The sequence below is a fragment of the Scyliorhinus canicula genome, chromosome 6 (genome assembly GCF_902713615.1).
Source record: "Scyliorhinus canicula chromosome 6, sScyCan1.1, whole genome shotgun sequence".
NCBI lineage: Eukaryota > Metazoa > Chordata > Chondrichthyes > Carcharhiniformes > Scyliorhinidae > Scyliorhinus > Scyliorhinus canicula.
In genome coordinates, this window is record NC_052151.1 from 69,528,336 (window position 1) to 69,542,306 (window position 13,971).

A 13,971-nucleotide genomic window follows, 5' to 3' on the forward strand; every position below is an offset into this window, starting at 1 on the left:
ATGAATTTTGACAGAATTGACAGCAGGCAGAGGAACATACCAGTTAATGTTGGGTGGAACTGACCTTCCAACTAAAATCAAGTATTGCAGTTTTATGTTTTATCACAGATAAGAGTGAACTTCTCTTGGAACTTCATTGCAGTGTGAATCTAAGCCTACTTGTGACAATAAAGATTATTATTATTTACCTGTGTTTTGCATTCATGCCAGTTTAGAGATGGTCTCAAAAAGCCATACAGTGGCCTAAAAATGTTGCAGTTCATTTTTGGTGGTGGAAGGTTGAGGTCTTGGTTTACATATGAAACATTGTGCTGTTTAATGTTGGTGGAATCGGGCAAAGCTCACCCAAGCAGACTTTGATAAAATCAATCCTCCTTTTGGGAATAAATGGTGCAGTGAATTAGGATTCTGTCTTTTGATCTCTGAGGTAAAACTCTGCACATTTGCAAGGGTTCAAATGAAATTTCATTTTCAAGTTGCCACCATTCCTAAGGGTCTTGATTGATCGCACAAAAGTGCCCGTGGTTGATACTTTCATATACCCAGTGGGAACTCTCAATGGGAATGTAGGTGTGCAATTGCTTCTTTCATGTAGATCTCCTTGCTTTGTAAAAATTTACCCCATTCGCAGTCTGATGAGCCGTACGGTTTATCTACTTTGGGGAAAATGAAATTTAAAATTCAGTACAGACTTTTTTTGAGGTTGGAGCAGGCAGAACTATTTTGACTTGAATGTTTGTGGCAGATGTGACTAAACAGGAAAAGAGCTCCAGTTCCCAGTACTATTGTGCATATCTTCAGCAGAATTTCACCCCAAAAAATGTTTAATTTGCTGCTTGATTATAACTGAACTAATTATTTTTGGCAAGCTCTGCCTTCCATGATTTTTTAAAATTGGTGCTGACTGCTTGCTGGAAAATAATTTTCAATGCCTTCAAGTGTTTTTTTGCGGATTTTTTTCTATGGTTCAATAAAGTTGATGAAAACATTGGACCGTTTGAGATGGAGGTCGGAAATTGGAGTGTGCTATGAGCCAGAACATCCTGTATAGATTTAGCTGGCTGGAAACAGAATGAAAAAAAATATAATGAGGTCCTGCTGTTTAAATTTGGCATGACCTCAGCATCCCTAGTGATGTGTTCCCTGTCTGCGTTTGCCTTCCTCATAATTATCAGGGCTGTTAATTCTGTTTCTCTCTCCACATATGCTGCCTGTCTTGCTAAGCGTTTTCTAGCATTTTCCATTTTTTATTCAAGACTCGAAAAAAAGGCATGGCTATACTAAATGTCAGCATTAAATTGTTGACACAGTTCATAAACTGTACTTTCATGAGACTCAATGACAGCCCCTCACAAAACCTAAATCTCTGCCCCTCCCCTTAACAACTAACGGTGACCAATTCCTTGAAATAAACCGTAAAAGGCTGCCATCTTCGATGAGACCCCTCGATTGCTCCCCTTGCAGTCTACTTAACTTTCTCGAGGTGTAAGAACTCCATCAGATCTCCCAGCTGCACTGGGTGGAGATGAAGGCCTCCACCCGATCAGTACTCGCCTCCGGGCAATCAGTGAAGCGAAAGGCAGGACATCGGCCCCTTGCGCCTGCCTGCAGCTCCTGACACCCAAAATATGGCCGCTAAAGGACAGGGCTCAAGCTCAATCTTCAGAATCGCCGACATGGTGCTAAAGAAGGAACCCAAAAACCACACACTTGGGACAAGACCAGAGAATGTGAGTGTGGTTAGCCAGACCTGAACAGCGCTCGCACTTGTCCTCCAACCCTAAAAAGAAACAGCGCATTCTCGACTTGGTTAGGTGTGTCCTAAAAACGACCTTAAGTTGGATCAAACCAAGCATCGTTCACAAGGACGTGGAGTTCACCCTGTGTAGGGAATCACACCACACCTCATCATCCCCACCACCCAACTCCTCCACCAACCTCCCCCTTCCACTGACACCGAAACCTCTGACAAATTCCGTCCATAAATACTGGCGGTGCCCCCTTCGACTCTGTGAGCAAAAGGAACCAGTCCATTAGAGATGCTGCTGGCGCCACGGGGAACGTTGGGAAAATCTGTCTCGCAAAGTTGCGAACTTGGAGGTATCCACATAAATTTGAACCCGCAAACCCAAATCTTTCCATCAATTCCTCTAGAGTGGCAAACTGCCCCTCTAGGGAAAAAAAATCACACGCTCTTTCCAGCCCCTTCCCTTCCCACCCCCAAACGTGGCATCTAATCTCGCTGGCTCAAACTGATAGTTAGCACAGATGGGAGAGCTTCAACACTAACCCCAATTTAAAATGTTGTCTAAATTGTCTCCATAGCTTCACAAGTGGAAACAACCACTGCATTTGACAAATACTTTATTGGTGAGAATGGAGCGGGGCAGTCACTAATGCCCCCAGACCAGACACCAAAATGACCTCAATTCTATCTACACCCACGTAGCCCTTGGATCACTACACTAAACAACACCTTCTCGGCCTTAACTGCCCAGTAATAAAATATCAGATTCGGTAATGCCAGGCCCCCCCCCCCCCCCCCCAAACTGTCTATCCCTTTGAAGGACTGGCATACGATTCCTCGAAGTCTTGCCCGCCCGTATAAATGATGGTCTCCACTTCTCGACCCTCCCAGAAAAGGATTTCGGAAGGAAATCCGGCAGACACTGAGAAAAAAACAAATCGTGGCAGAATGTTCATCTTGGTCGACTGGACCCTGCCCGTCAAGGGCAGGGGAAGGTTATCCCACCTTTACAAGTCGGTCTTGATTCTACTTACCAGGCTAGTATAAATCAATTTACAAGTTGGGCCCAATCTCGAACCAGTCAATACCTAAAACTGGATCCGGCCACGCAAAATAGAAGCACCCCCAGGTTGGCTTCCCTCCCCGGGGGGTTCACCAGAAAAGCCTCACTCTTTTTCAGATTTAATTTAGACCCGTAAAAGGCATCTCAATAGTTCCACCATATTACCCATAGTGGGGAATGGGTCCATCACGTAAGGTAGAAGGTCATCAGCATACAGGGACACCCTATGCTCCACCTCTCCCCTAATTATCCCCCTCTACTTAACCAAAGCCCTCAAAGGGATGGCCAAAGGCTCTATCTCTAATGCAAACAAGAAGGGGAACATGGGGCACCCCTGTTTCGTTCCCCTATTTAATTGAAAGCACCCTGAGCTTGTGGTGTGAATACTAGGCGAGGGAGCCTTATATAATCCCAGAATCAACTGTTGCGAGTCCAAATCCGGTATTGGAGCAAACAGTCTCATAAATGTTACATCTTCCCAATTCGGGACTTATACATTCACCAGCATCACTGACTTACCTTCCAGTAACCCAGTGACCACCATATAGCTGCTTCCCTGATCCACCACAACCCTTCCCACTAGAAAATGGACCCTCTTCTTAATTAAAGTTGCCACTTCTCGGACCCTACTATCGAAGCCCATGTGGAACACCTGGCTCACCCAACCATTCCGAAGCCTTGTTTGATCCCTCACCAACAGGTGGGTCTCCTGCAACAGCACCAAACTGGCCCTTAAATTCTTCAAGTGAGAGTAACTTCTCAACCTTTTTCCGGGCTACCTGCCACCTGGTCCTCTAACATTCCAATTGACTAGTCTGATCGGGGATTCTCTCTCTCTCTCTCTCTCTCTCTCTCTCTCTCTCTCTCTCTCTCTCTCTCTCCCCCCCCCCCCCCCCCCCTCCCTTTACTCAGCCATTTCCACCATAAGGAATTATCCCATCCTTACCCAAATTCTTAGACCCAGGGCCCACCCAAGATGGTTGCCAATCCCATCCGTAAAGTGAATCAAAGATAAACCCCTGGTCACTGTCAGTACTCTACCCCTCCCCCCAACTTAAAAAACCTGCCGTGCCTACCAAAGAAAATACTTCCTCTTCGCCAACCCCCTCCCGCCACCAAACAAACACATCTCTTCGCTAGCTCTGCCGCGACATCCTGATAAATCTGGATGTTGCTTCCTTTCTACCTCGCGTCCCAGTTCTCTTTGGCCCATTTTAGGACCTGCTCCTTCTCTGGAAGCTATGAAACCGCTGTATCACCGCACATGGTGGCTCCTTTGCTCGAGACCTCTGCTGGAGGGGCATCTGCTCATTCCTCTCTCCTCTCCACCTCAACAGCTTCGCTAACATCTGGGAAAATTACTCACTTGGCCATTCCAGCAGGCCCACGATCCTGAGGTTCTGTCTCTTTGACCTGTTCTCCAGGTCCTCGACCTTCACCCTCAGGCTCATGTTTCTCTCCTCCACCAGCAGCATGTCAGCTTCCAACAAGGCAATTTGGTCGCTATTCTGCCACAAGGTCTCCTCCACACTTCAGCACCTCGCAATGTTCTTTCACAGCGTTTTTCCCAACTTTTTATAATAATCTTTGTCACAAGTAGGCTTACATTAATACTGCAATGAAGTTATATATTGGGTCAAGCGCCTCCTCAATAGATGTTCAATCATCTCATTTCCTTGCCTTTTAAAATGTTTCTCAACTTGTTTTTCAAGTTCATGTTTATTACTCCAGTCAGCGTTTCCACTATGATAGGAACGGCCACACCCACCTATGTCGTCTCCGTCATCTTCCATCCCAGTGAGCTTGCACTCTGGCTCCATCAAAGGACTACCATTCGTACCCTTCTTTCCAGCAACCTTTTTTGTAACTTTCGACATACTTTCGTTGACCAGTGCTTGTGATAGGTCGGGACTGTCCACCAGCATCCTCTGGGAACTGGGCAAAAAAGACCAAAAAAACAATACCGTAGCGCGAACTATCTTATGTGCGACCTTACATGCTGCCACCGGAAGTCCTTCGAGGAACACTCAATATTTTTTTTAAAATCAGTTTCTCTGTAAGTGTTCATTGTAACACATTTTGCAAATGTTTCAAAGCTAGTGTACTTGTTTGTTGCCTGCTACATACGCACTAATTCACATTGCTGATATCTTACAAGTTTGATGAGTGATGTGATTATAGGCAACCCTGGATAACAACCACCATTATTTATTGTTGTTTCTTTGCAATCATTTTTTTCTCTGCATAATATATTATTATTAAAGAATTGTTCACACTTCCAACTGGGAACGTTGCAATTTTCTCCTAGTGTGATGTGTCATTCTGTTAAATGATTTTCCTATGTTATACAAACTGAACTTGCTTTTTCTTAAACGCAGCTACGTAAACAATGTCTTTTTAAAAATTTATTTTGATAGTTAGAAGGCCAAGAGTTGTCCAAGGAAGAAAAGCAACGACTGAGGAAGGAGAAGAAACAGCAGAAAAAATACAGGAGGCAAGATAAGACCACAGATGGTGGAAATTCTTTTTCGACAGATGGCAAAAATAAACAGCAACAACAGCAGAAAAGTAAACTGCTCTTTTTTTCTGCTCCTATGGCTAATTTCCTTTTGCATGCAATCTTGGGTTAACAGTGTCAGAGGAAGAAAACATTTTCCATCTTTCGGAGCATTAATGGCATTAAATTCCCACAGGTTGACTGGGATGTTTAAAGCATTATCTACCATTACAAGGCTATTGAAGATTTCTAAACTCTGCAATTTTGTTAAATTAACAGGAAATGCTGGGTTGCCCTTTATGTGTCCACACTTATCAACTTCTGCATGTGTAAGAAGTAAAGTATCACTGTGTAAAAGTATAAAAAGCTAAAACCTTTTTAGTCTGTTATTTTTGAGCTGCCATTCGAATGATTAAGGTGAATACACATAAGTCGGCACCTGGTAAATTAATGGTTCACAATAGCAGGAGGAGGAATCATTAGATTGAGGATTGACTTTCCTATTCCTTTTCCCCTCCTCCCTTCTCACCAGAAAGAGAAGGAAAAAGAAAAATAATAAAAGTGAGTCATGTCAGGCGACACACCTATCCTTTTATCACTTGACATTGGAGAGAGATGTTAAAGGCTTGGGGGTAAGTTGACTGTTAGTCATGTTGGTGCAGCAATAGCATTTATAGAAACCTAAAACAGCAGGATTACAAATTTGTAGTATGACAATTGGAAGTAAGAGTCTGCAGTTAAATGAACATATTGGGAGGCTCCAAAGCTGAAGATCAGAATCATGTTCAAAATCACAAGGAACCTGGACAGAGTAGATAGAAAGAAACCATTCTTATTGGTGAAAGTGTTGAGAACCCAAGGACACTACTTTAAGGCGAATGAAAAGAGAACCAATGGCGATATGAGGGGAGGAAAATTACGCTGCGAGTTCTGTGATCAGGAATGCACTTCCGGGAGTGTGTTGGGGGTAGATCCACTCGTGGTTTTCAAAAGGGTATTAATGTACATGGTCAGCTTGGCCTGGAAGGATGAACAGAAAAAGAAAGGTTGGGTAATTATCTCAAGAGAAAATAATTGTGAGACTACAGGGGGGAGTGAGATCAGGCGGCACAGTAGCATAGCGAGTAGCACTGTTGCTTCACAGCTCCAGGGTCCCATTTTCGATTCCCGACTTGGGTCACTGTCTGCGTTGAGTCTGCACATTCTCCCTATGTCTGCGTGGCTTTCCTCCAGGTGCTCCGGTTTCCTCCCACAAGTCCCAAAAGACATGCTGTTAGGTGAATTGGATATTCTGAATTCTCCCTCTGTGTACCCAAACAGGCGCTGGAATATGGCGACTAGGGACTTTTCACAGTAACTTCATGACTGTGTTAATATAAACCTACTTGTGAAAATAAAGATTATTATTATTATTTGCCGAGTTGCCCTTGCAGGGAGTCAGCAGAGACACTGCAGTCAGAAAAGCTTCTGACTGTGCTGTAACCATTCTATAATTCTATCATTATTTAGTTTTAGTTTGACAACCGTAAAAGAAGTAAATTAGTTCAATATATTCCCTTCAGACAATTTTGTCCACTAATGCTTCTTTCGTTTGGATTTTGTGAGATGTCTAACTAGTGCCTCTATCTACCATGGGAGGGATTATTACTAACTACTGATGTGATGTACTGCCTTAGTTTTTCAATTAGTTTTTGTATTTTGCAAAGCTGAAGTGAAACAAATTTTAGAAAATCCTGATTAACTTTTGCCCTTTGTTCTCCTTTGGTTTTAGCTTCAACAACAAATACTGCAACAGGCGACACGCCTGTCGGCAGTGAAAAAGGTCCATCTGGAAGAAACAAAGCTGAATTTCGAGCTGAACGGAAAGCAAAGCAGGAAGACCGTGCAAAACAGTCCAAGAAACCTGACCAGAGTCAACCTGCTGCTTTAGGGAAGACAAAGTCTGTACCGAGTGAGCCTCAGCAAGGTAAAAAAATTACCACACTAAGAGTTGCGAGAGACTTCGGGGTGCTCGGTCGCAGAGGGATCTGGGAGACCTCATTCATGAGTCACAGAAAACTAGCATGCAGGTATAGCAGATAATAAAGCAAATGGCATGTTGGCATTTATAACTAAAGGAATAGAGTATAAAGGTATGGTTGTTGCAGCTATACATGCATTGGTAAGACCGCACATGGAGTATTGTGCACAGTTTTGGTTCCCTTATTTGAGGAAAATGTGGCATTGGAGGCAGTTCAGAGGAGGTTCATTGCGTTGATCCCAGAGATGAGGGGTCTGTTCTATGAAGAGAGATTGAACAATTTAAGCCTATACCCTGTAGAGTTTAGAAGAATGGAGGGAGATCAAATTGAGGTATACAAGATGATAAAAGGTATGGATAAAGTAGATGTGGGCCAAATGCTTCCTCTTTTGGAGCATTCTAGAATGAGAGGTCATAGTCTTAGGATAAGAGGTAGCTAGAAAATAGGGAGGCCGTGGCATAGTGGTATTGTCACTGGACTAGTAAACCAGTGACCCAGAGTAATGCTCTGGGGACCCAGGTTCAAATCTCACCACTGCAGATGGTGAAATTTGAATTCAAAACATACCTGGGATTAAAAGTCTAATAATGACCATGAAACCATTGTCGATTGTCGTAAAAATCCATCTGGTTCGCTAATGTCCTTCGGGGATGGAAATCTGCCTTCCTTACCTGGTCTGGCCTACATGTGACTCCAGACCCACAGCAATGTGGTTGACTCTTAACTGCCCCCTTGAGGGCATTAGTAATGGGCAATAAATGCTGAGTAAATTTAAGGAGGAATTAGACAGATTTTTAATTGGTAATGGGTTGAAGGGTTATGGAGAACGGGCAGAACGGTGGAGTTAAGGCCAAATGAGATCAGCCATGATGGACTGGCGGAGTGGGCTCGATGGGCCAAATGGCCTAATTCTGCTCCTATGGTGGTGAGTGGGGCTGAGAAACAGTAATAAATATGAGGCCATTGAGAACTGTTTGTCAACATTGGAACAATTTGCAATTTATACTGTAGAAATTGTTGGATAAGGTTTTCACTTCCCACCATGGTTTTTTGCACCTAAATGCAAATGAGCAGTTCTATTTAAATTTGCGCTTTTTATTTCAAAAGATTGTTAAATAATCCTCGCTCTGCTTAAAAATTAAGTTGCTAACTAATTTAAGATTGTCAGTCAATCTTGCAGTGTGGCACATTTGTGCGTACTGGAAGCTGCAAATATTAATACATAGGGCTATCTTCTTTGCAGACAGAAAGAATACACACATTGCATCTGTTTCATCTAAACAAAATAACTGACAGTCATTTGTTGGTTCATTCCACAGAACAGTACCTTGGCTAATCCGTGTCGAACTGTCTGGTTTAAATTTCAAACAAAGCTTGGCAGTTAACAGTTAGTCACCATCAACTTAATCATTCTCCATGGCAACACTTGTATCAATCAGGTTCCACTTGCCAATCGATCAGCATCCTCTTCTCATGCAGTATAAAGTTGATATTGGTATTCTTGCAATAACCTGACGAGTGCGATAAAAAGATTTCCATTTAAATGTGTTTAATATAATCTAGCATTAAATGCATATTCTACTCATGTTCAAAGCCATTAAATGAAGTATGGTCCAGTAACAGCCTATAATATTTGCTATGTATTTTTCTAAAAAACGTGGTCCACTCTCAATGAAGAGACATTGTGCATGCAATGCCACATCATAACGGTTCTGGTCAGCTTGAACCGGCTCGCCTAATTTCTGATATGAATCCATAGTAGAAGAACGAACATAGCTTGAGTTTATGAGTTTTTTTTCACCCTAAACCCAAGATTAAATTACCACTCTATCTGCATTCCTGCAGCTTTATATTGTGTTTGATCGTTTTGTTAAAGTGTAACCTTTGCTGATTGTCACTGAATGTTACTTGACTCTCAAGAGAATACAATAAGTACTGTTTTGAAGATTTAAAGAAAGATTTTAAAAGAACTGAGAGTTTAATATACATGTTTTTATTGCACTGATACTCACTCTCCTGAGTAAATCTTCTGAACCCCTTTCCCACAGTGGTAAAACGACTCCCAGATCACATTCAGGCAGATGACCCTGCGGCTCTTAAAAAGCTGGCCAAAAAACTGGAGCGGCAACAGGTACCGTTTAATCTAAAAATTCATTCTGTTTGGATTATTTTAACCTTTTTATTTCCATTTTCTTTTTTAAAATAAATTTAGAGTACCCAATTCATTTTTTTCCAATTAACGGGCAATTTAACGTGGCCAATCCACCTAGCCTGCACATCTTTGGGTTGTGGGGACGAGACCCATGCAAACACGGGGAGAATGTGTAAACTCCACACGGACAGTGACCCAGAACCAGGATCGAACCTGGGACCTCGGCGCCGTAAGGCAGCAGGGCTAACCCACTGCACCACCATGCTGCCCTCCATTTTCTATTTTTAAATGGTACTTATCCAGTCAGGTTCCCCATATACAATTCCTCTGGTCTCTTGTTATTACCTACCAGAAGAGAAGTGTAAAGATGACCAGGGTTAACCTACCTTGTGATGTTTAATCCAGAAATTTTCAACCTTTTAATTGAAGTGGGAGAATAAAAGACATCACCTTTGTTCATTGTACATGCCTTAGCAAAATGGCATGTTGAAATACTGAGCTGCCACTGTCGTGACCGTCCCTGAAAGCCACTTTTGTAATGCCTAAATTTTATCAACATAGTAAACCTTTTTTTATAAATTCACAGATCTGGGCATTGCTGGTAAGGCCAGCATTTGTTGCCAATCTTTAGTTGCTCTTAGCATGGCGGTTCTGAGCTCTTTTTCTGAACCACCTGTTCAGGTCTTGAAGGTACTTCCACTGTGCTGTTAAAGGAGGGAGTTCTAGGAATGGCACTATATTTCCATGTCAGATGATGTGTGACTTGGAGGGGAACTTGATATTCCTGTGCCTGCTGCCCTTGACCTTCCAGATCAGAGATGTCATGGGTTTGGGGGTGCTGTCAGAGAAACTTTGGTGAGTTGCTGTAGTGTATCTTGTCGATGGTACACAACAGCCACATTATGCCAGTGCTGGAGAGAGTGAATGCTTAAGTTGGATAGGGTATGGATCAAACAGTCTGCTTTGCCGTGGATAACGTTGCGCTTCTGAAGTTGTGAAGCTGCACTCATACTGGCAAGTCATTCTGATTTGTGCCTTGTAGATGGCGGAAAGGTTTTGAAGAGTCCAGAGGTGAGTCACTTGCCACAGAATGTCAATCTTCTGATCACTTTGTCAGTACTTGCACAGTTTTCATTTTAACTGCCACACCTATTTCCTTTGCTCCTTCACTCACAATGTTTGAGTCAGTCTGTGGGCTCTTTGTATAGGAACTTAAGACATGATATATCGATCTTCGGGTCTAGTTTCATCCTTGCACACTTTTAATTGGGTACAGATGCCACAAGTTAATAGAAAGTTGGATTTGGAAAAAGAAATCTGAACTTATTGTATGGATTCCTGGATCATACACATCAGAATGAAACATTGAGCCATAACTGATCCCTGAATCCATCAATTCCGTTCTTAAGAATGAGTGATGGATATCTACATTTTCTTTCTATTCTTCATCCATTAATGAATTCCAGAAGATTGAAAAAGTTCAAGAGCTTGCTTTGCAGAGAACTGAAGTCACAAAGCTGAATTTTACTGCTCTGTGATGCCATTACCTTGTTAATATTTATGTGTTTCACCAATTTAAGATAAAATCATGATCCATGTCATTAAGTCCACCACTTATTTTGTAGGACTTGGGTGACTATTAATATTTTGGACCTGAATAATGCAATTATTTATATTCAACTTGATTTGAGGCTAAATTAATCAAACCATGATCTGTATTGCTGGTGCAGTATTAAGTATAGTTGTGAATATCTCTTTCAGGCTCATTCAACAGATTGCTTTAAAAAGGGTCCCAAGTTTAAGGTTTGGAACTGTGTGCTAATTGTTTGTTTTCCTGCTTTCAGAGTAGGATTTTAATGGGTTATTTTGTGAGTTGATAGCATAAATGCATGGTTCAGATGAGAATTGTTCAAACAGAGTTTGCATTACCTAAAAGTAAAATCAATGTGTAAAACCAGTTTCCTGTAGCAGATACACATTTTGCTGCACAGACGTGCTGACAAAACATCTCATCTTGCACATGTTAGAACAGGTACAAGAATGCCAGATCTCAAAGAGAACAAGAATTTATACTGCATGAGAAAAGGGTGCTGATTTGTTGGCAAATTGACTCTGGTCTTCAGGCATTCCCATGGAGAATGCACCAGGGACCTATTGTCCCTCATGCTTTCGCTAAATTCAAAAAGAGTCACAGTGCCTGGAAATGTTCATTTTGCCTGGAAAGACAAGTCCCTGCATATGAATATATGTGGGCTAAGCGCATCAGTAGTGGGAGAGAGCATATCCTGAGTGAGAGACAGCCAGGGTGAGTGTGGTATCAGGAATTTGCAACATAGTGGAAACTCGGTGCAGAAGGGAAAGTGGTGCTCTTTTCTTTTTAAAAAATCTTCAGAGAGTGGTCTTGCCCTGCTGCAGCAGCAGCAGCTACAAGGAAGAGAGTTGATTGGTAAGTAGCGGGTAAGGCCAGGTAATAGTTACTACTTTCATCGCTATAGTTTGTGAGGTCTTTTTGTGGTTTATAGTTTGTACGGCCAAATTCTGTAGTAAGGAGGACCAGGAAAGAAGGTCCGTAGAGTAGTTGATATTATCTGATTTTCAGCATCTTCCAAGGGCAGGAGAGCTCAAAGCCACGGTGTGCTCCATGTGGGAAGCCAGGAATACTTCCAGTGTCTGGGGCTAGCATGTGTGCAGGAAGTGTCTCCAGCTTCAGCTCCTGGAAGCCTGTGTTTTGGAACTGAAGTGGCGGCTAAGGACACTGGAGCACCTGTGAGCCAGAGATTCTCATGGATGGCATGTATCGGGAGGTGTTCTCACTGTAGGCTCAGGCTCCACAGACAGGAAGGGAACGGGTGACCACCAGGTAGAGCAAGAGGACTAGGACTAGTTCAGGAATCTCCTGAGCCATTCTCCTGCAAAACAGATACCGCTTTGGATACTGTTGAGGGGATTGATCTCTGTGGTGGGGGGGGGGGGGAAGCTAAATTCATAGCACCACAGTTGGCTCTACTGCAAAAAAAGGGCTAGTTATAGGGGATTTAATTGTAAGGGGAATAGATAAGAGTTTCTGTGACCGCAAACAAGACTCCAGTATGGTATGTTACATCCCTGGTGCCCTGGTCAAGGATGTCGAAGAGCGGTTACAGGACATTCTGGAGGGGGAGGGTGATCAGTCAGTGGTCATGGTAAACAACGGTACACGCGACATAGGTTAAAAAAGTGACAAAGTCCTAAAAGCAGAATATAGGGGGCGGAATTCTCCGCTCCCGAGAAAAATCGGGAGGGATGTCGTGAACACGGCCGAGTTTCACGGCGGCCTCGGAGGCCGCTCATCGCCATGTGGGAAGCGGAGAATCGCGCCCAGGGAGTTAGGACGCAAGTTGAAAAGTAGGACCTCAAAGGTAGTAATCTCAGGCTTATTACAAATAGATGCCAACCGGTTGGATATAGTCAGCATTATGGAGACATGGCTGCAGGGTGACCCGGGATGGGAACTGAATGTCATGGGGTATTTAGGAAGAACAGACAAAAGGAAAAGGTGATGGGATTGCATTGCTTGTTAAAGAGGTAATTACCATATCTGCGTGTGTCTCATTCCCACAACCCAAAGATGTGCAGGGTAGGTGGATTGGCCACGTTAAATTGCCCTTAATTGGAAAAAAATTAAAACATAAATAAAGAGGTAACGAATGCAATAATAAGGAAAGCTATCAGCTCCGACGATGTGGAATCTGTATGGGTAGAGCTGAGAAACAACAAGGGGCAAAAGACATTAGTGGGGGTTGTATACAGACCTCCAAATTGTAGTGGTGATGTTGGGGATGGCATTAAACAGGAAATTAGAGATGCATGCGATAAAGGAACATCTGTAATTATGGGTGACTTAATCTGCATATAGATTGGACAAACCAAATTAGTCACAATACCGTAGAGGAGGAATTCCTGGAGTATATACGGGATAGTTCTCTGGGCCAACTTGTTGAGGAAGCAACTAGAGAACAGGCCATCCTAGACTGGGTATTGTGTGATGGGAAAGGAATAATTGGAAATCTAATTGTGTGAGACCCCTGAGGGATGAGCAACCATAAAATGATAGAATTTTTCATCAAGGTGGAGAGTGACGTAGCTGATTCTGAGACTTGGGTCCTGAATCTTAATAAAGGAAACTGCAGTGGTATCAGGCATGGGTTGGCTAAGATGTATTGGGAAACATTACTTAAAGGGATGAAGGTGGATAGGCAATGGCAGACATTCAAAGAGAATGTGGGTAAGTGCAACAATTGTTTATTCCTGTCTGGCGCAAACATAAAACCGGAAAGATAGCCAAACCATGGTTTACAAGGGAAATTAGCAATATTATTACATCCAAGGAAGAGGCATACAAATTGGCCAGAAAAAACAGACCTGCGGATTGGGAGCAGTTTAGAATTCAGCAAAGGAGGGCCAAGGGATTATTAAGAAAGGGAAGAAGAAACAACTCAGCACTTTGCTTTA

General features: G+C 42.8%; 1 protein-coding gene across 3 annotated transcripts in view; it reads left to right on the forward strand.

Moving 5' to 3' along the window:
* eif2b4 (eukaryotic translation initiation factor 2B, subunit 4 delta) overlaps positions 1–13,971 on the forward strand; it is a 77,347-nt gene that overhangs the window by 20,493 nt on the left and 42,883 nt on the right. For 2 of the 3 annotated variants that reach the window (XM_038799468.1, XM_038799466.1), the window contains exons 3-6: positions 5,228–5,378; positions 7,079–7,273; positions 9,377–9,459; positions 11,242–11,283. In XM_038799468.1, the coding sequence (XP_038655396.1) occupies positions 5,228–5,378; positions 7,079–7,273; positions 9,377–9,459; positions 11,242–11,283 (471 nt within the window). The remainder of the gene's footprint in view (positions 1–5,227; positions 5,379–7,078; positions 7,274–9,376; positions 9,460–11,241; positions 11,284–13,971) is intronic. The other variant, XM_038799467.1, reaches the window with a different exon arrangement.